Source organism: Enhydra lutris, unplaced genomic scaffold (genome assembly GCF_002288905.1).
Source record: "Enhydra lutris kenyoni isolate GAN:26980312 unplaced genomic scaffold, ASM228890v2 scaffoldscaffold15, whole genome shotgun sequence".
Lineage (NCBI taxonomy): Eukaryota > Metazoa > Chordata > Mammalia > Carnivora > Mustelidae > Enhydra > Enhydra lutris.
This window is the reverse complement of record NW_019154099.1, coordinates 59,943,137-59,965,364: the sequence shown is the minus strand read 5'-3', so window position 1 is coordinate 59,965,364 and position 22,228 is coordinate 59,943,137. Positions and strand designations below refer to the sequence as shown.

General features: G+C 42.2%; 1 protein-coding gene across 1 annotated transcript in view; it reads right to left on the bottom strand.

Moving 5' to 3' along the window:
• Positions 1-22,228, bottom strand: part of LOC111147014 (myosin XVI) — a 471,268-nt gene that overhangs the window by 162,707 nt on the left and 286,333 nt on the right. The window contains exon 21 of the mRNA XM_022502858.1: positions 15,638-15,710. Within this exon, the coding sequence (XP_022358566.1) occupies positions 15,638-15,710 (73 nt within the window). The remainder of the gene's footprint in view (positions 1-15,637; positions 15,711-22,228) is intronic.

Sequence of the window (22,228 nt, the reverse complement as noted above, 5' to 3'; positions counted from 1 at the left end):
AGAGCCATTTTCTCATAGATCCAGCTATGTGGGGGGATGGGAGTTGATGGGATTCTACAGAAATGAAGTCTCAGAGGGAGAGGTTTCAGGGAAGAAAGAAACTTATCAGTGTAGGGCACTGGCCAGCACACAGAGTTTGTCCTGAGACCGATGGTGTAATGTCAGTTTCCATTCTTTATTTCTTACCAGGACCAGAGTTGTGTGAGTAGACACATCTCAAATGTCTTCAGAAAAGGTGACATAGTGACAGGACTGTGGGCATGTGGCTACCTTGATCAAAGCATGACTGGAGAGCTGAAAAGGTAGAGGCTCAGATGACCCAATCCAGTCAAGTTATTTCAATGATGCATGTACATAGATATTTTGTTATTAATGCAATAGATGGAGAATACTTGATAGAGAAGTATGCCAAATGACATGCTTAAATAATAACCATATTCAAAATAAGATCTGAATACCCTATCTGGACAAAGAAATACAAAAGCAATTCTTATTAGCTCCAGATCAGAAAATGATGGTCTGGGACTATTGCCCTATCTCCCATAGTTGGTTTTGTATTTCTGACTTCACAGTTTAAAAAAAAAAAAAAGTTTTTGTAAATCTGGTGATAAAACAAATGTCTTAAGACTGAAAAAGCTTTCCTATTACATTCTATTGCAAAATAAGATCTAAGTTAAACCTAAAATAAGAACTGTGCCACATTGCTGCGGTCTTGGAAATTAACTTTAAAACCTAAAGAACTAGAGACAATTCATTTAAACTTAGAATCATTCTTCACCTCATCTCCGTCCTCCTGCTACCCCAGCCACAGTCACTGGGATTTCTTGAATTTTCTTTCTTCTATCCAATTCGGCTAGCAGTTGATAGAACGTCTCCTCTCTGCCTCTTGACAACCAGAATTCATGAGATAGAGGCGAAATTGGAAGCTCTGTGTATTTAAACTAAAAGTTTCTTAGACAAACCCTCACTTTCACTCGTGAATTCTCTGAATATAAAAATATTACGACCCCAGTCACTTCAGGTGACAATACGTTTGTGGGACATTTAACTTGCCTGCTGGTTGTCACGGCAAAACAACCTGAACACGGACACAGACCGGTAAGGTTGGCACATGACGGCCGGCAAACAAAGAGACGGAACTCACTATTTAAATATCATACAAAAAGCTATTTCCTTTCTCGCAACTGTTGCAGCCTCGCTTCACGTTCATCCTTGCTTGGTCTGTCAAAGCTAAGTGAGACCGGCTGACCAAGATCCCTGCTTTCCTTACTCTCCAGAGTATAAATTTCCAGAAGTGATTCTGGAAAGACAAACCCTTTCCCCAAAACAGTGTCGACTCTGTTCATAGCAGCGGCCCCACCAGGAAAGTAACACATTTACTTGTGGCTCTCATTTCATCATAAACAAAAAACAGAAATGTCTGAAAATTGTTGTTGGGGAAGAAAAATGGAAATGTTAAAAATTATTTCACTTTGTTTAAAAAAATCATATTTTGAGATGGTCCCCCAATCTACCCAATTGTTACACTCCTTTAATACCTAAGTAATTTTGTTACCAAAGATGAATTAATGCTACAAAAGACTGTTAAAATTTGGGGTGAAATATTTACGGTAAATGAACAGAAAATGAATTACTCCATTATGGAATGAAACTGCTGGAAAATACTCTCTTTAATTATATGATATACACAACTGTCATTTTTCAAAAATTTTGATGTTAAAAATACATTAAATCATTTAAGAAAACATAAATACGTTCTATACGTCAGCAGTCCGAGCTTCTACAGAAGAAGTAGGTTTTAAAGTGGTTATGGAGAGTGCACCTAAATGGAATGTATTTTAGGAAATGGATTGCGCAGGAGATAAAGGTGGGAGCCATGAAAAATAAGGAGATGTCTGATACTCTGCAACGTCTGATATGTTACTGTCGGTTACTATGTTACAGTCTAATGAAGCGTTCCAAAATGAGAATATCCGTGGCTGATTCTGTAGTATACAAGAAATACCCGAATCACAGAGCATAGATCTCTCCCCTCAGTTTGAGAGTCTCTCATTGAAGGCACGTAGATGTGGATGTCCCAAACACACCGAACAGAATTTTCTTACCATTTCGTGTTCACAATAGATGGCAGGTCTGTTGTTGCAAAAATTACTTTCCATGACAACCTGCCCACATCCTCTCGCCCTTGAGCATCTCATAGCTGAGAATCTCCCTATACCCGTGGCTGGTCTGAGCAACTTAGGCTTTTTTATAATACAGACAGACAATTCAATTGTTACTGTTTAATATTTTATTGAACTGAGTCTTGGCTTTGCTGAATGGATCCACTGTTTCAGGGGAAATGGAGGCACCAAGTGGGAATGTGGTCAAAGCCACAGCAAAATTAGAAAGAGCTGGAGGGTGTCAGAGTACATCTTTTTCTCCACCCCCTCCTTTTTTTCCCCTAGGAAGGCCTAAAGTAATCTGCCAAACTTTGGCTAACAGGAAATGGATCTGGCCTGTGCTTCTGGATACAATTCGATTTCTTACTCTCCTGGTCAAGATGATTTGTAAAACATCCAGCTTCTCTACTAAGCCTTGACATTTTACGCTGCAACACTGGATGGCATTTTGTGACATCAGGTGATCAGAGCCGTGTATTGTACATCATGTTCTTTGTATTTGGAGAGGGGGGAGGAAAGAAGTCATTTATTATAATCCCATAGGGAAAATTCCAGCGTGGTGGGTAAAACTGAGTAGGCTGGGGAGTGGTTTTTGACTCGCAGCCTTTGTTACACTGGTGCTGTCTGAGACTGAAATGTTTTTTTGTTTCTAACAGAGAAGACCAGTGCTGGGTGGGAAAGGAAATCAATGGGAGCATATACAGTTCAAAGTAGAACGGTTTCCAAATTCATGTTGAAGTAACGTGTACATTACAATTTTCTATGAAAACAGTTTGCCTTTCCCTATTCTATATTGTTTACAGCACCCACTGTTTGACCCTAAGTCAAAATCTACAAAGGGCACTGCAGCATGAACTTTGAAACTGCCAGTAAACGTGGCTAATATGGAAACATCAGGGTATGTCAGATATCTAGATGAAAATGGGGGAAAAAATGGATCCCATCAAGAAAACGATGGCCCCACTCATGGCCAGAACCTACTTATTCCTGATACGGCTTCACTGCTGTGTTGCAGGTACATATGTGGGTGTGTATTAAACGCAATGAGAAAAAGATACAGGGAGACATGTTTCCAGGCAAATTAGTTTACATATCTAGAAGCATCGATCTGCATTGAAAACTGAGAATATGATTGACTTCACTGCAAAGCAACCATTTTTACTTTTTGACATCGTCCATCAGAATCCTAACCGGGCGGCACTGAATCTCTGGGTATTCCTCCGAGCGGCCTGGATGCAAGAGAAGGCGAGGATTCACAGATGAAAATGAGACAATACTAAGTACTGCTTAATTAGCACGCACCCTTCTCTGATGCAAATACATGCTTCGTACATTAAGTGCCATTGCTAACTGGTTTAATAATACAAATGATGCACCCCTTGGAAACCCACTTCAGTAACAGAACATGATTGCTCATCCAGATGGTCTATCATTTGTATTAAGGACAAACTTAATTTCTTGAGTAAATTTTCACCAACTGTTCTCCCTTTATTTTTATTACTCAGTGAAATATCTCTGAAGCAAAAATATAATAGAGCATGACATTTACATCACAGAATTAAAGTAGAAGGTTAATGAAAGCCGACTCCAGGTGAAGGCAGAACCCAAGCGTTAGACGGCGATTGCCTCGGAGCTCTTACAGAATGCTGATGTCTCGGCCTGACCCCAAACCAATCAAGCCAGAGTGAGGCCCAGACACTGGTACAGTTTAAAAGCTTTCCAAGTGATTTTAATATGTAGACATGGTGAGCACACCAAAGCATAGCACAGAGCATACACAATCCATTAACTGATTTGTTTCTCAATGAATACCGATATGTATATATAATGCACTAATGGAATATTGTTAGATTGTGCAGAAATGATGTCAGATTTCAGACAGTCTGTATTTTCTGCATGTGTTTAGCAGAACATTAATTCAATGAGATCTCAGTTGATACTGCCTAAAAAAATGAATAAACAAACAAACGAAAAACCCATACTAAATCAGAAACCCACTGGAGAAACACTGAAGTGAGGTAAGTTAATGGGCTTCTCTGCAGGACTTCTCAGGGCCTTTCCTGTGCTGACAATCCTGTGAATCTCCACCTTACTTTTTCAAAGTATGCCTCGGGGCTCGCCAGATTGCTCTATGTTCTTTCCCCAACAAATCAATCATTCCCAATTTTGACACATTATCTATAAAACAGCAGGTGCAGGGGCTGGTGAGGGAATGGCACCTCACTGATTTGTTTCAGCTTTTAAATCCTCTATTTTGCCTTCTTTGAATGTCCTGTTATGGCAGAGGCCTTTCTTCTCCCCATTCTTGTTTGGGGAGGCTTATTTACTTTCTCTTAGCACCGTCTGTCTCGACCTGATAGAGGGACCACGGTTCCTCTGCCAGCACTCCGATGTCATGTACAAGTAGAGGCTTAGGGCACCACGTAGACCCTGCGCCAGGCCTCTTCCCCCGCCCCAGGAGCCTCGGTCAGCAGGTAGCCACCGAGCGCCCACCCACGCCAGCCCCCCTGCTGCTGCTTTGGTGTCTTCCCCGGATTTGTTTGGTTTCCACCCTTTCTCGTCTCCCTGCCCTTCCCCTTCTCTTTGGTGGACTTTTTCCTAAACAAACCGCATGTCCTTGTAAACTTCCTTACAAACATCTTCTGGGTTCCCTTCGAAATTTCAAAATCAAACCTGCAGAACAGGTTTTAAGCAAATATAGTTCTATCACAGGCATAACAACATTGTTTCTGTTCAGGGGCACCTGGGTGGGTCCTCCAGCTAAGCGGCCGGCTCTTGGTCTCAGGTCATGAGCTCAGGGGCGTGGGATCGTCCCCCAGTTGGGCTCGGCCCTCCGCTGCCCACAAGGAGTCTGTTTCAGATTGTTTCCCTCCCTCTGCTCATCCTCCTGCTAACACTCACAATAAATAAATAAATCTTTAAAAAAGAATTGTTTTTATTCAGGCAAAAACCACTTTCTCATCTGCAAAGAGAGAGAGTTTGACTTCTTCGTTGCCAATTTGGATCCCTTTTATTTCTCTTTGTTGTCTGATTGCTGTTGCTAGGACTTCTAATACTATGTTGAACAAGAGTGGTGAGAGTGGGCATCCTTGTCGTGTTCCTGATCTCAACGGGAAGGCTGCAAGCTTTTTCCCATTGAGGGTGATATTTGCTGTGGGTCTTTCATAGATAGATTTTATGAAGTTCAGGAATGTTCCCTCTATCCCTATACTTTGAAGCGTTTTAATCAGGAACGGATGCTGGATTTTGTCAAATGCTTTTTCTGCATCAATTGAGAGGACCATGTGGTTCTTCTCTCTTCTCTTATTGATTTGTTCTATCACATTGATTGATTTGCGAATGTTGAACCATCCTTGTAGCCCAGGAATGAATCCCACCTGGTCATGGTGGATAATCTTTTTAATGTGCTGTTAGATCCTGTTTGCTAGTATCTTGTTGAGAATCTTAGCATCCATATTCATCAGTGATATTGGTCTGAAATTCTCCTTTTTGGTAGGGTCTTTGCCTGGTTTGGGGATCAGGGTAATGCTGGCTTCACAGAAAGAGTCTGGAAGTTTTCCTTCTGCTTCAATTTTTTGAAACAGCTTCGGGAGAATAGGTGTTATTTCTTCTTTGAAAGTTTGGTAGAATTCCCCAGGGAACCCATCAGGACCTGAGCTCTTGTTTTTTGGGAGGTTTTTGATCACTGCTTCAATCTCGACCCCCAAACTACTAGAACTCATACAGCAATTCAGTAACATGGCAGGATACAAAGTCAATGTACAGAAATCAGTGGCTTTCTTATACACTAACAATGAAAATACAGAAAGGGAAATTAGAGAATCGATTCCATTTACTATAGCACCAAGAACCATAAGATACCTGCGAATAAACCTAACCAAAGAGGTAAAGGATCTGTACTCGAGGAACTACAGAACACTCATGAAAGAAATTGAAGAAGACACAAAAAGATGGAAGACCATTCCATGCTCTTGGATCAGAAGAATAAACATTGTTAAAATGTGTATACTGCCTAAAGCAATCCATACTTTTAATGCCATTCTGATCAAAATTCCACCGGTATTTTTCAAAGAGCTGGAGCAAATAATCCAGAAATTTATATGGAACCAGAAGAGACCCCGAATCGCTAAGGAAATATTGAAAAACAAAAATAAAACTGGGGGCATCACATTACCTGATTTCAAGCTTTACTACAAAGCTGTGATCACCAAGACAGCATGGTACTGGCATAAAACAGACACATAGACCAGTGGAACAGAGTAGAGAGCCCAGATATGGACCCTCAACTCTACGGTCAAATATTCTTCGGCAAAACAGGAAAAAATATATAGTGGAAAAAAGACAGTCTCTTCAATAAATGGTGCTGGGAAAACTGGACAGCTCTACGTAGAAGAATGAAACTCGACCGTTCTTTTACACTGTACACAAAGATAAACTCAAAATGGATAAAAGACCTCAAAGTGAGACAGGAATCCATCAGAATCCTAGAGGAGAACATAGGCAGTAACCTCTTCGATATCAGCCACAGCAACTTCTTTCAAGATATGTCTCCAAAGGCAAAGGAAACAAAAGCAAAAATAAACTTTTGGGACTTCATCAAAATCAAAAGCTTCTGCACAGCAAAGGAAACAGTCAACAAAACAAAGAGGCAACCCACGGAATGGGAGAAGATATTTGCAAATGACAGTGCAGACAGAAGGTTGATATCCAGGATCTATAAAGAACTCCTCAAACTCAACACACACAAAACAGAAAATCATATCAAAAAATGGGCAGAAGATATGAACAGACACTTCTCCAATGAAGACATACAAATGGCTATGAGACACATGAAAAAATGTTCATCACTAGCCATCAGGGAGATTCAAATTAAAACCACATTGAGATACCACCTTACACCAGTTAGAGTGGCCAAAATTAGCAAGACAGGAAACGACATGTGTTGGAGGGGATGTGGAGAAAGGGGAACCCTCTTACACTGTTGGTGGGAATGCACGTTGGTGCAGCCACTTTGGAGAACAGTGTGGAGATTCCTCAAGAAATTAAAAATAGAACTTCCCTATGACCCTGCCATCGCACTACTGGGTATTTACCCCAAAGATACAGATGTAGTGAAAAGAAGGGCCATCTGTACCCCAATGTTTATAGCAGCAATGGCCATGGTCGCCAAACTGTGGAAAGAACCAAGATGCCCTTCAACGGACGAATGGATAAGGAAGATGTGGTCCATATACACTATGGAGTATGATGCCTCCATCAGAAAGGATGAACACCCAACTTTTGTAGCAACATGGACGGGACTGGAAGAGATTATGCTGAGTGAAATAAGTCAAGCAGAGAGAGTCAATTATCATATGGTTTCACTTATTTGTGGAGCGTAACAAATAACACGGAGGACATGGGGAGTTAGAGAGGAGAAGGGAGTTGGGGGAAATTGGAAGGGGAGGTGAACCATGTTAGACTGTGGACTCTGAGGGACAATCTGGGGGGGTTGGGGCAGCGGGGGGTGGGAGGTTGGGGGAGCCAGGTGGTGGGTATTGGGGGGGCGTGTATTGCATGGAGCACTGGGTGTGGTGCAGAAACAGGGAATACTGTTATGCTGAAAATAAAAAAAAAAAAATAAAAAAAAAAAACCACTTTCTCAACATTTCCTTACTGAGTCTCTTATTTAGAGCAATGCAGGCTCATTAAATAAATTCAACATTCCAATGGGCCTGATTCATACTTGTGTTCTCCTCTAATAAGGAGTAATCACTACTCTGGGATTTAAGGGATTGACTGAAGGGATCAGCCAACAAGAAACCCCACTGGCTAAGTTGATTGCCATATTCTGCATAATAATCTACTAATATCAGAATTGGAAACTACAAATGTAAAAGAAAGTATTTTTAGCTATTTTGTATGATACGTTGTCTATAAAGCATATCCTTCCATTTATAGAGAAGCCATGACCAGTTGTTGGAAACATAACTTCTGGTCAAAATTCTCGTATTTTAAAGCTTCAGACACTCTACTTTTCAACAAAAAATAAGTGTGTGTGTGCGTGTGTGTGTGTGTGTGCGCGCACGTGTGCACATTGAGCAACCTCTCAGCTTAATCAATATGCCTTCTCTTCTCACATTCACTTGTTAATGTAGGCCTAAAAACAATAATTAATATATAATTTCTACTGAAATATCTGCTCTTTGTAAAATAGTTGTCATTACCCGGGATTAGATGCGAAGCTGAGAGGACTGAATAACTAGGCTCTTCAGGATGATGGTCTCGAGGTGGCAAAGAGAGGGACATAGCACGCACGCAGAGAGCTGGCCTCAGGGCCGACAGACATGCATCCATGTTCCCTGCTTGGCCGGCCGTGCCTTCCCCAGAGGGTTGCCATGGGAATCGGAGATCACCCAGAAAACGCATCTGGGCCATAGTGGGGGCTCAAGTGCTTATAACCATTATTGATTATTAGCAGAAAACTACATGAATTCTATTTCTGGTCAGCACTTTTGAGCTTTCGATCTGTGCAGTCACTACTGTAAGTGTAGGCTTTTCCTAGGTTAGTCATCACTACAAGAATTCAATCCGTTCCTGTCTGAAGTGACCCGATGTATATTTTGGGATCCATTCTTTCTTCTTTTGATGTCCTGTCACATTTCCTTTTAATCATTCTGGTATTCTGTAATAAAGAAGATAAACTGGCTTTCTCTAACTTACTTTATACTTAGTAAAAAGATTTGCTGAAAAACTCCATGATGGGGAAAAAAATGATGTCAAATAAAATTTATTAAGTTATTTATTTCTACATTTAATAGAATAAATAATGTTGTGTCCTAAGAGAAATACAAACAAATACCACCACAGGCAGACAGCAGTTTGGAAAACGTATAGTAATAATCCACATTTACGTGTAGTTTCAAAGCACCTGCAGAACTGGGGAGAGACCACGTATCATCCTGAATTCTGAGCCTCGTGCTAGGTCCTTCTGTGACTTACTTAAATTATCTGGGCCTTGCTTTCCTTAACACCAAAATGGTGACTTTTTTTTTTTTTTTAAGTTATACAGTTTGGAGGGGAAAATGTCATTAAATGTACAGTTAAAATTGCTTTACCCTGTCTCATTTTTTAAAGTTTCCTCAAAATTAGCTTTTCAAAAACTGTTACCTGAAGACTTTTTTTTAACTTTCATCTTATATTTATGTATATATATGTATGTATGTATTTTTTTAATTTCTTTTCAGTGTAACAGTATTCATTGTTTTTGCACCACACCCAGTGCTCCATGCAATCTGTTCCCTCTCTAATACCCACCACCTGGTTCCCCCAACCTCCCACCCCCGGCTCCTTCAAATCCCTCAGATTGTTTTTCAGAGTCCATAGTCTCTCATGGTTCACCTCCTCTTCCAATTTCCCTCAACTCTCTTCTCCTCTCCATCTCCCCTTGTCCTCCATGCTATTTGTTATGCTCCACAAATAAGTGAAACCATGTGATAATTGACTCTCTCTGCTTGACTTATTTCACTCAGCATAATCTCTTCCAGTCCTGTCCATGTTGCTACAAAAGTATGTATGTATTTTTTAATAGAGTCTACAGCCAACGGGAGGCTTGAACTCATGACCTTGAGATCGAGTTCCACGCTATACTGAGCCTGCCGGGCACCCTACCTGAGAAGACTTCCAGGCATACTGTATTTTGAAACCAGAACCCAATATTATTGCAAGTACATTAAAATAGCAGCTCATTATTTAATTGCTGGTTCTCTATAGCACCTGAGTACCCCACTAGCTAGTGTTCTACTATGTAAAGAAACTAAATTTTCTCATTCAAATTTTTCTTAAACTGAGTTGGATATTTAATGTATGTACAATTTTGGAATCTAAACATGAGGTGACTTAACAATAAAATATTTTTTGTTTTCATAGCTCAACTGATTGGGTGGTAAGCAGATCAATACTGAAACCTATTTTTTTTTTAAGTAGGTTCCAAGCCTGGTGTGGAGCCCAATGAGGGGCTTGAACTCATGACCCTGAGAGCAACAGTTGGACACTTAACCCACAGAGCCACCCAGGTACTCCAGATAAATACTGAAACCTAATAGTTGTCAGAACATTAATTAGGATGAAAACAGAAGGGGTCATACCAGCCTTGGAGCTAAAATGGCAACATTTTCCTCTTGAAGGCTTCCCCGCCTTTCTCCCACGGTGTCCAATTAGAATTGGTCCTCCTTCCATTTGCATCCTACAGAACACACCCCGATGCCTATGCATTTCTTAGTGCCTGGAATGGGGGCCTGGAACTTCATACATGTGCAGATCGTGTTTGTTGAATGAATGCACCATAGACTGCCCTGATGCAAGTGAGTGAGAAAAGCAAGTCCTTCCAGTACTGCTAACAAGACTCTCTGTCCCAGAGCAGAGACTGTAGCCCTCCATTTTCCCGTCTGTAAAATGGGCTACTCCACATGAAGGGTGATGATTGATCTGTGTATCATTTCCAGGATAGCAATTCCACAACTAAGAATTTTATGGTATTTTTTTTTTTTTTTGAGGTTGAAGTTGCCAAAATACATGACCTCATTTCATAAAATTTGAGACGTCAAGGTATCTGGCTTTTTCAGTGTTCAAACACTTAGCTCAAGCCTCATTGAATTACTGTTCATCTCCTTTCCAATAAATCTCACTTTTTAGAAAAGAGTTTGTAAGCAGGGAAACGTCTCAAATCCTTGACAACCCTGCCAAAATCAGCTTAGGATGAAGCCTGGTTTGACGATAGATCATATATCACAAGTTTATCTTCTGCAACAGAAGCTTTAAGTTTGAACAAATGTAGTCTCTCTTCAAACTCACTCTATTCTTACAGAAGGTTGTTGATATGCAATTTTACTAAACTCTGAGCTCCAAGCATTTCATTATACATAGCTGCATTTTATGTGTATGGTGGGAAATTTAGGAAAATTCCTGAATGTTAAATCATTAGTTTCCATGACTTCATCCTTTGTGTCTTTGGTCAAGATGTGTTGTAGCACATAGGGCTTTGCAACCCATTGGTTAGGTGTGGTAGTATTCCAGCATTTATTCAAATAGTATTTATGTAACTTCAAAATATTCTCAATTTACTTCAAATTGTATATTAAGGGCAGTTTTAAGCATATTCCACAGTAAACAATGTAATGAACCCTCACCTGCCAACAAACCTCAAGAATTATCAGCTCATGGCCAATTCTGCTTTACTCACCTTCCTGCTCCCCTCAACACTGGACTCAGCTGAAGTAATTCTCAGGCGCTCATTGAAATATTGGCAAGTATTTTAGCATAGTTCTCTAAGATTTGAGGACTTAGAAAACACATCCACAGTACCTTTGACTCCATAATTTCTATCAACAATAATTCCTTTACTTCATCAAATATCTAGATTTTTACCATACATTGGTTCACTCGTAGATTTTGTACTTCAACAATTAAGGATCTACACAAGGTCCGTATATTTAACTGACTTCTTGATCTCTTAGAGTCTTTGAATCTATAGGCTACCCACCTTCTTCTAAGTTTTTACCCTTGTGTTTGCAGAGATAGGCCATTTGTCCTGAATGGTTTCCCGTGCGCTGGGATTTGCAGAGAGCATCCTCATGGTTTCTTGCATCGTGTTCCTCTGTCCTTAGTCCCTATTACGTAGTAGTTAGCTCAAGAAACTTCATTATATTCAGGTTTTCTCTCTTCCTTCCCTCCCTCTCCACCCTTCTTTCTATCTTGGCAAGGACACTTCACAAGCGTCCTGTGAATGTCTCTGTTAGCCACGTTAGCAGTCACTGATACTCCCGCCTGCACTCTGTCCTTATCAAGAGCGGCAGGATGGAGCAGCCCTAAGTCTGCCCTCCATTCTTCAGTTATTTGTTGAGGGACTGCCCCAAGTGACCCATGTGGTGGCTTAGGGAAGACAGGCAACTTCACACACTGAGGCCTTCCATCTAAGCGTGTGAATTGTGGGAGCCTCTGCACAGTCCCTCACTGAGGCTATCTACTTTGTTTTGACCAAGTCAGTCTGTCTTCACTCCCGTCATGCCTCTGATGTGCTATTTTTAAACTCTAGAGGAGTTACTGGTTTTGCACGCTCAGGCCACATCCAGCTTCCCTCTCAAGTCCCCTCGTTATCCGCCGTGATGTCTCATTCACTCTTCTCGCTTTTCCAAATACACCATTGCATCTGGAGTGAGACATATGTTTACCGCTCTCTCCCATTTCCTGGTGCCTCAGATCGCTCTCTCCTTTGTGGCATCATTGGCGCTGGGATGTGTAAGGGATATCCCCATCTCGTTCGCTATCTTTCTGCTTCCTGAGCACTACAAACGTGGAATTCACCGCCTGCTTGATGCCTGAGGGTCGGCTGGAGAGCTTCTCCCTGGACACGTTAGGAGATATTTTGACAGAGCTAGAGATAAACTCTACGTGGTGAAGGAAACAGGGTTCGTACAATGCAGGTACTACGTAACAGAGAGTGAGCTGGTAATGATGTAGGTATTTAAATAATGCGGGTGGTAGAGTCACAGCCTTCCAATTTGGACTTTGGGACTCCAATGACTTAGGATGACCCCCTCCCCCCATTGAACCATTCAACTATATATAATTTCGTAAAACTATATATATATATATATATATATATATATATATATGTAGTTATATATTTTACTCTAAATATGGTCTTTATTATAATATGTAAAATAGCTGTAAATAGAAACAAATCATTAAAAGTCAATGAAAACAGGATTAGCATTTCTCTTAGCTGAAATGAATTCTCCTCTAAAGAACCACAGAATCCCATCTAATCTTTTTAGAGCTACCTGGGGACACTGAGGTTGGAGAAGCTGAGATTTTGAAGTCCTTCTTCTTATCTCTTCCCACTGTCCCTGTTCTAAACATTTTGTCAGGCTTCCTATACAGGAACAGTTGAAATACATGCATTTATTCCTGAGCAAGGCAATCACTAGGAGATTCACTATGAAGATGTTTTCTTATGAACTCATTCTTGAGCTCTCAACTGAAACTGTACTTGTTAAGCTTCTATTGTATACAAAATGCTATACCAGACACAGCTCAACACTGCAGGAGTTACCATTCCAGCAAAGAGCTGACAGATGGGTCAAAAAGCTCAAAACAGAATAAAATAAATACTTATGAAGGCACGAATATTCTCCTGGGTTTGATTCAGAACACAGGATCGATTCGTTAAACATTTTGCCGAAAGTTTGCAGTGGAATATAAAATGAAGATGTTCACATCCTATGAGCAAGTCAAGAATCTAGTATGCCACATTCAAACCAAACCTCTGTGTAAGTTCACACGCAAATCTAGAAATTTGCTAAACCCACTGTAAGTTCAGATTTGGACTCATCATAGAGAAAATAATTTCATTCTTCTAAATGGCTCCTAGTTACCATTGTATACAGCAGCCAAACCAACCTAAGAAAAAGGTACAGGTTTTTTTTTACAATATGTTTTTTTTCATCACTTAAACCTAAGAATTGATCTTGAGATTTTACTCGGAAGCATCTAAAACTACATTTTGGTATTTAATAGAGACTCATTCTTTAGATCTGAAAACATGCCATTCCTTGTTCTGTGAGATTCTCAGCCTGGGAAAGTATATTTTATTATGTATATATACTATATATTATATATAATACATATTATATATTACTATATACATTATGTATGTGTATTACATACTATATTATGTATAGTATATATTATTTGTGAGAGTATATAAATATATATTCTAAAATACATAATTCAAATATTTAGCCAAAAGAAGGAAGGCTATAGGCAATTATAGTAAAAGAAGTAGGTTTTAATAAGGAAATAACACATAGGTTTTGTCCATCCCAATCATCAGCTCAGGCTGGACAGATCAGGGAGTGGGGTGTGGAGCAGGTGTTGGGAGCCTGGCTTTGGAGAGGATGAGACAGGGCCCCACCGCACCGGTGGTTTCTACACGTCTCTTGTCAGGGGATGGACAAACCATGGAGTCTCATTAGGGACAGGAGAGCCTGTATGTTTCTATGCAAACATGTCAGAGATCAATACTGCTGGCCAGACGACCTTCAAGTTCTTGTGGGAGAGCTGCATCTCGGTCAAGGCCGGCAGACCCACGTCTCTTGGTACCATTTCACCAGTCGGTCCTCTAACCACCCTCTGCCTCTGTTCCCCTCCAGTTTCCTTAGAGTAGGTGATGAATAAATAAAGCCACAGTCCTCCTGCTCCCACACACCCACGGATACAGAAATCTGAAAGGAGCAGAACTCTGTGGTCCTCCTCGTCTGATTTCATAGCAGACTTTTCAAAAGTTTTGTAAAGAACATGATTCATGATGACTCACCCTGGATTAGGTGAGTCAACATGATTTAGGATTTACTCACAAGATGCTGCACCACTTTTAAGTGAAAAAAAAAAAAAGGTGAATTTTAGAAGGTTTTCGAGTGTCCTCATTTATAACAGCAGCAGTGGTTCACCACTATTTCTCACATGTGGATGGGAGCTAAATGACACCGGAACCCTTAGGACAGACAGCTTGTTAAATCCCACAGCACTGCAGCCCTCTCAGGATCCCAACTTTATAAAGACTAGGAAGCCCAGGATCATTAGGGATGTTCGCTCTGGACCGAGACAGCCCTGCTCGTGAAAGTCACAGGACTGAGGTTTCAAACTCCCATCTGCCGTCATTCACCACCACGCTATCTCCCTTAAAAAACCAAAGCCGAACAAGTGATATTATAAAGAGTGCTCCCTAACCAGGGCACAGTTGGGGCTGTTCCCATGCTGTAACACAGCCTGGTTTTCTCTCCCCCCACCCCACCTCTGCACAGGCTCGCTTCTCCTTCTCTGCCGGCTGGGGCAAGTTCTATTTCTACTCTCTTCTTCCACACTTAATTTTTAGATATACTTACTTCGATTAAATGATTCATACATTACTATGGAGATCCTTAAAAAAAGAACTAGCGTTTTTCAGAGTGCCCTAAACTGTAAATGGATTAAAAATAATCAGTGCCTCTTGAATCTATTTTTACGAGTTTCTGATAATCGCATGTACAGATGTCACATAGAGACGATCCCACAGATAACAGTCTTTAGCATAATGCAGTGTTTCCATTCTGATTTTTGGCCAATGTTCTAAGACCTTTGCCCTGACTGCACAGTGATGCCTTCTGTCTCTCTGACCTCGTTGAAGTAGCATCCGCTATATTTTAAAACAAGTGCTTCTGTTTTTTTTAAATGATTATGCCCATTGTTTACAGATGTCATAATAAGGATGAATATATCCATGAACCAGGGATACATATTTTAAAACAGGATAGCAAAATACTTAATTTAATTCTGCATTTGCAAGTAATTATGCAAATAGTGTTTATTGAATTCAAGAGTTGACTTATTAGTTGGAAAAAAAAACACATTTAAGTTTATAATAAAGTTTCAAAAAAAAAAAAAACCCAACCACTCACTTGTTCAAATTCATTCTTTTGAAATTCCTCAAAACCGAAGATGTCCAGTATTCCAATATCCAAAGTCTGTGGGCTGAAAGGAAGCAAAAAATCCGTGAGTAAGTGTACTTCAACCTGCAAAATTATGCTACGACCTTCCTAAGGAAATTCTTGCAAACACAGGAGAAAGAAGGACACAGTACTTGGCTGTCAACTTGTAAGCAACGGGAGTAACTCGTGATACTCCTGCTTTCCATGTAAACGATCTCTCCTGCCCTGTGCTGCCGTCTTGGGAGGTCTGGCCGGACGAGGACCCTCAGGGCAAGTGAGGAAAGGGGGTGGAAAACCAGCCTAGATTCTGCAGGGAATGGGGGCAGCACGCACGGGAGAGGGCATGAGGGGGCTTCTTACAAAGAAAGCCCCAGATGATTCTGGAATGCCGGTCCCCTGGAAGGCACACACCCAGCCCTCTCACATGGTGGCTCTAGAGCCCCAGCAGGACCTGACAGCTGTCCTGATTTTCTGCAGGTGGGGGTGACGGCCACTGTCACTGCGGACTGCTACCGTACCGCCCGCCTGGGTGACACAGACACTTCCATGGTTTGCTCCCCACTCGTTTGGTCCGAACTGCGCAACTGACAACAAACTCTCTCTTTTTGTACCTGTATCGGGCATTCCCTCGCAGTGCAAAACCGTAATATTTTAGGGCCTGTACTATGTCACTTAAATAACCAGTTTCTTTTTAAAAAAAGGTAGCGATTCTATGATATCCTGTCTCTAAGATTACTTCTTGTAGTTGGTACACATACGAGCTTCCTTAGCAGGAAGGAGAGCATTTTAGAAGTCCTTCTTATACAATTCACACGGCAAGGAATACAAAGCAGCGGAGGCATCGAGGTAATTGATTTAATTTTCTCGACAAAAAAATAGTGAGTTTTGCCCCTCCCCCTGTGTGCCCACATGAACCCGACACGGATCCCAGAGATAAAATGTTGGCACAAGAAACTATTAAAATGTACAAGAAAACGAATGTGGTCATTTTCTCCTGCTTTCAGGTCTGAAAAAAATCAAAAGAAAATGTTGCAAAGCCTGATGATACAACACCAATTCTTTGCAGGACTAAGTTGTATAAATAAAACTAAACACTATTAGAGGTGAATATTATTTAAAATGTGTTTTCACATTCATTTTCATAGATTTTTTTTCCCAATCTATTGGCCCACCTGTGCCTTCTTCCTCCGTGGTGACCTCACAAGGTGCCCAAGGTGGTGCAGTCACTCAGTGGTGACAGGGCTGAGGTGTTTAGTGTGTGTGTGTGTGTGTGTGTGCGCGCGCGCACGTGTGCACGTGTTTTCCACGTAGTGAGCTGCACTGTTTCCCTTGTAGGGGCTTGGTGACAAAGCTTGTCAGGTTTTGGACCTGCACAGTCTCAGGGTAGGAATCCTGGTTCAGACAATGTTTAGGTGGACAACTTTGGGCAAGTTACTTTAATTTTCTGTGCTGCAGTTTCCTCATCTATAAAGCGAGACAGCAAGTGATATCCGTCCCCCTGGCTGGCTGCTGCGTTAGAAGAGATGCACACACAGGGCTGGGACAATCGCTGGTACACAGTTGCTTCTCTTTCTCCTAAAGATTTTTATTTAATTACTTATTTCAGAGAAGGGCGGGTAGGGGGGGAGAGACTCTCCAGCGCACTCACACTGAACACGGAGCCCGACGGGGGGCTTGAGCCCACGACCCTGAGATCCGGAGCTGAGCCGCAAGGAAGAGTCAGACACTCGAACAACGGAGCCCCCAGGCACCCCTGCAAGTTGCTTAGGCAGATTATAAATGCCAACCTGGTTACAGTTACTAAAGAAATAAAATTTTAAAAACGAGGATGAGAAAGATATTCCTATGCCCTTTCGTTGGGAGTTTAAACTGGAAGAGTCTGGGCGTGCCTGGCTGGCTCAGTCAGTAACGCATGTGACTCTTCATCTCAGGTCATGAGTTCGAGCCCCATGCTGGGAGGTGGGTGGAGTTGAACTAACTAACTAAATAAGTAATAAAATTGGAGTCTTCTTAAAAAATAATTTGGTTATGTAGCATAAAGCTTTGAAAAGTTCGTATCATTGGAACAAGTATTTCCATATCCAGGAATCTATACTAAACGATGATGAGAAATGCCATTAAAGACTTACAAAGAAGGATGTTCAACCTTATCTTAAGGATGAACAACAGAAAGAAACAGCCGATGCCCCAAACCAAAGACATGGTTAATTAAATCGCATGCATCCTGTAATGGGTTAGTTTAGTGAATCAAGTTAATAGAATGCAACACGTAAGTTCTATATAAAGAATAACCCCAATTATATATTCAGAAGACTTCAAAAGGAGTATAGTCAGCCCAAGAGAAGGAAATAGAAATGCTTTTGCTTACTTCTTTTTACTGGTCTGCTTTTTCTAAGGTTTCTGTATTTTTATTACCAGTAAGTATTTAACTGATGTTGATAAAACAACTATGAAGGCATGGGAAATGTTCTTGAGCAACCAAGGCTAAAAAACAAAGCTGGAAACAACATTTATGCCATTTGTATACTTATGGTTACATAGTATAATTGCACCCATGTTAAAAAATAAATTCATAGCACAGAAAAAGTATAGCACATGTTGGCAGGAGAGGTCTTGGATGTTAGATCTAGAGGTTATTTCTTAATTTTAAAATGTTCTATCCTGGGTATTACTCTTTACTATTAACATTTATTTAAAAATATATATACAAGGGAACACCTTCTGGGCATTTTCTGAGTTGGTGGGAAAAGGGACAACAATGACCTCAGGCCAAAGAGAGGACAGCAAGGAGGGCAGAGAAGGGCCTCTGGTTTTCCAGGAGCTGGCAGAGCAGCAGGACCGTAGGGCTGGGGGCAGAGAGCAGGGCTGTGGCAGGAGGGCCACATGGTGATGGCGCGTATGGATGTCTCCTGTCAACTTCTACCGAACCTCCCACTCTGACCTTGACTCCTTGCCTGATCCCCCCTGGCCTGGGCAACACTGGTCCCATATGTTCGGCACATCACGTGGCAGGAGTTAGAAAAAAGGCCAAGAGCAAAGGGGGACACAATGTCACACTACCCGGTCCTTCCCCTTCTCATGAGGATGGTGACTTTCTGAGCCACAAGTGGACGAAGGATGCTGGGTCCCCCAGGCCTGTCTGGGCGAGCAGCACGTGTCAAGATTCTGGTTCAGACTGGAGCAAGTTGATGATTAATGGGCAATTCAGGAGAGCATAAATGGTGGAGCGGTCACTCCTTTTTAGTGATTTTCCCCCATATTTCCCAGACGCTGGATTCCAAACTACACATGGTTACAGAATAAAAACATTATTAAAGAAGAAGGGGGGGAAGAAAGGAAAAAACAATGTCGGGGAAAAACAAACGCGTTGTAAGAATTGATTTTGCAACTATCAGCAGACAGTTTTTTTTTTAATAATTTTTTTCAACAATCTTTCATCATCTAGGATCGAATGAAGCTCGTGTCTGTTATTACGACATCCGGGTTGTCACGGACGGCCACACGGACGCGTGGCCCGCAGAATGCCCGCTCTGTGTATCACTCAGCGTTGCTGTCATCTCTCGGTGAGAGCTTGACTTGCGTTACACGGCGTTTAACCCGACATCCAATTTCTAGCCAGGAGGAGCAGACAGAGGTCATCAGATCCACTGGGAATCAATCCCACAGGCAAAATTAACATATTAATGAGATGGTCTGTTCATATTCTGCCTTAGAATTCCACCGAGGGCGTTCCTGATGGTTCACAAAACTGGCTCACTTGCATTTACTTATTAGTAGAATGCAACACATTATATCAGACAAAACATTAAATGCCATGGCAATTGTCTGGTTTTGTTTTTGCCCTCAATGTGTGTTAGAATGAGAAGGGAGGAAGGTCCCAGGGAAAGAGAATGTCTAGCTTGAAACACGGATGTGCTAATTTTATGGGGGCAGAGAAGTCCACGGGGATGTGCGTTTCAGCTTCTGTCCTCCCTCATCCCTAGGCAGGGAGATGAACTAGAGAGCTGCCTAAATATTCAGTCAGTTTAGGAAAGAGTCGAATCCTGCCGGGCACCCCAGGCTTAGACTGAGCCAGACATAAATCAGCCTCTTTGGCTGACGGTGGACCCGCCTGAGCCCAGGTGGGGCAAGACTGGAAGCAGAGCGCACTCGAGCGATCCCGCCGTCCAGACACCCTGCCCTCGGGCTGAGATGCGCTGTCTCGGAGGGAGCTGGTGCGAAGTCCCCGGAGATGTTAGCCCTGGGATGGCCTCCACTAAGTCCAGCACCAACATGCTGAAGAATTGACTGAACATAATCGGCAAGGTGCTGCATCATAAGGGCTGAGTCCGCCAGCGCGTAGCTAATCTGAATCTTGCAGAGTTTTCTCGAGTCTGAGAGGACGCAGAGGGGGGACTCCAGGATGCATGGTTTCCAGAGTTTGTCCCTTTTGGTCTTTGACCGAAGAAAAGTACTCAAGGCTTATTATTTCTTGCAAACATGTCAGAAATTAGGGAAAGAGTTTGCAGTTGCTGACAAGCTGAACTAGGTAACATCACCCCACCCATCACCCATCCGGGGACGTTATCAAAGCAACTGTCGGCCTCCTCTCACCTAGTGATGCCACACACACCACACACCGTGTCTCCGAAATGCAGCCCTTCTTGGGGCTCCTTCCCACTGGAAACAGAAGCTGGGAAGTAAGAATCCGAGACCCTTGAGGTGAAAATTGCAGTTAATTAGACTGGATACACAACAAAGTCTTGGGGTGAGGGGAAAGCTCGGGGCTGCCATCTTATGGAGAACTGTGTGCTGAGCACCATTAGAACATCTGACATGTCTTATTTCACGCAGCCTTAACAACACCCTATGAGGTACGCGCAGTGATCCGCTCCATTTTACGGAGGGGAACACTGAGCCAGAACAGTGAAGGTTTAAGTCGCCCAAAGGCGCAGAACGGCATTAGATGGACCCAGAACTGGAAGGCAGGCTAACATCAGCCCCGTGCCAGCAAGCCCCGTGGATCACCACCTAAACCTCCAGTGAGTGGCTGGTCCTCTAAGCAAGTCTAATTCCAGCCTGCGTGAGCCAGGAAAGGAAACCTCCGCTGGTGTGATAAGAGTAGAAATAACATAACCCTCCTTCTCAGCAACCCCTACCACTTGGAGCTGAAAAGCATCAACTCTTGCTACCATTAATGAACCCAGGTCCTTCTTTATAAGCGGCACTTGTCACCGCGACACAGATGACTGGTTACCAGGAGCATCATTCGAAACACAAATCAACCCCCCTATAATTTACTTAAGACCATAAGTAATATCCAGCTCATGGGAACTTGCATATTCCTAGTCTGAAGCAACCCTCGCACCAGAACAGCAGCGGATTATGGCATCGCTGTTCCACGGAGTCAATGGTTCTTAAAAGGTTAGGAAAGATGGAAATACAGATAGAGAGCCATCATAATGAAAGGAGCCACATAGAAACGATGTGTCCTGACTGTGGAGAAACTAGGACCTCAGACGCGGCTGGGCGTAGCTTACGTTTGAAACCTGGCACGCGGTTTGGCTTCACCTATTTACAGCTGAACACAGGCCTACTGGACTATCCACAATTCCCCCCGTGGGTGCCTATCAGGGGGACGAAGGCATGTGTCCACTTAACGACTGGCACAAGAATGTTCGTGGCTGCTTTATTCATAGAGTCAAAAACTAGAGACACCCCAAAGTGCCCACCAACCTCAGAACAAGTCATGAGTGCTCTGTCCACACACGTTTACAGAGAAATACGCCTCAGGGACAGAAGGAGGAGGTACCACTGCGTACTCAACATTGTGGATGTCCTTCTGCTACCTGACACTGAGGAGAAAATAAAACACAACAAAACAGGAGGAGGGCATGACAGACACTTGCCAGAGTGCTGCAGAGACCCATGCACCCATCCGTGTGGAGGTCGCATGGACACGTCGCATGAGTCCCATCTACCAAGCTGTATCTAGAATATGGACACTTTGGCTGCGTTCTACTTCAACATGGCAGGAAAGAAGTGTGTGTACAAGGATCGTGACTATGTATGAGGACAGAGAGATTACCTGGTGAATGTCTGTCAGACAAGTAGTGTTCAAATGTACATTTTGTGTGGTCCTGCCAGGGCTAACGTGAAGTTAGAACAGTGCCCCTTCTCCTGGTAGACTCTGCTTGCTCCAAGGAGTCTCAGGTACCATTTATGAATATAAAGACATCAGTGGGAAGATAATTACAAAGGCTTGGGTGGCCCACAGGTTAAGGAAGAGATGGAAATACATATTCTTCAAGCCATTGAATATAATTAGTCATATTTATCCCATTATTGTTTCCATTTATATTTGAGATTAATATCTCCCTCCCTTAACTGTTGACTCTTTGGGCCATGAGCTACTGCTCCTTGAAAGCTGAGCTGCATTTCTTGGGGATGCTTTCAGACCAGTGACTTTAGCCCCTCCAACAAAAATACCGATTATCTAAACAACTGAGTCAGAAACAATCTCGGGAAATCTCCTCACTGTTGATGCACGTTGGCATAAGGAGGGCTGATGGATTTCTTTCA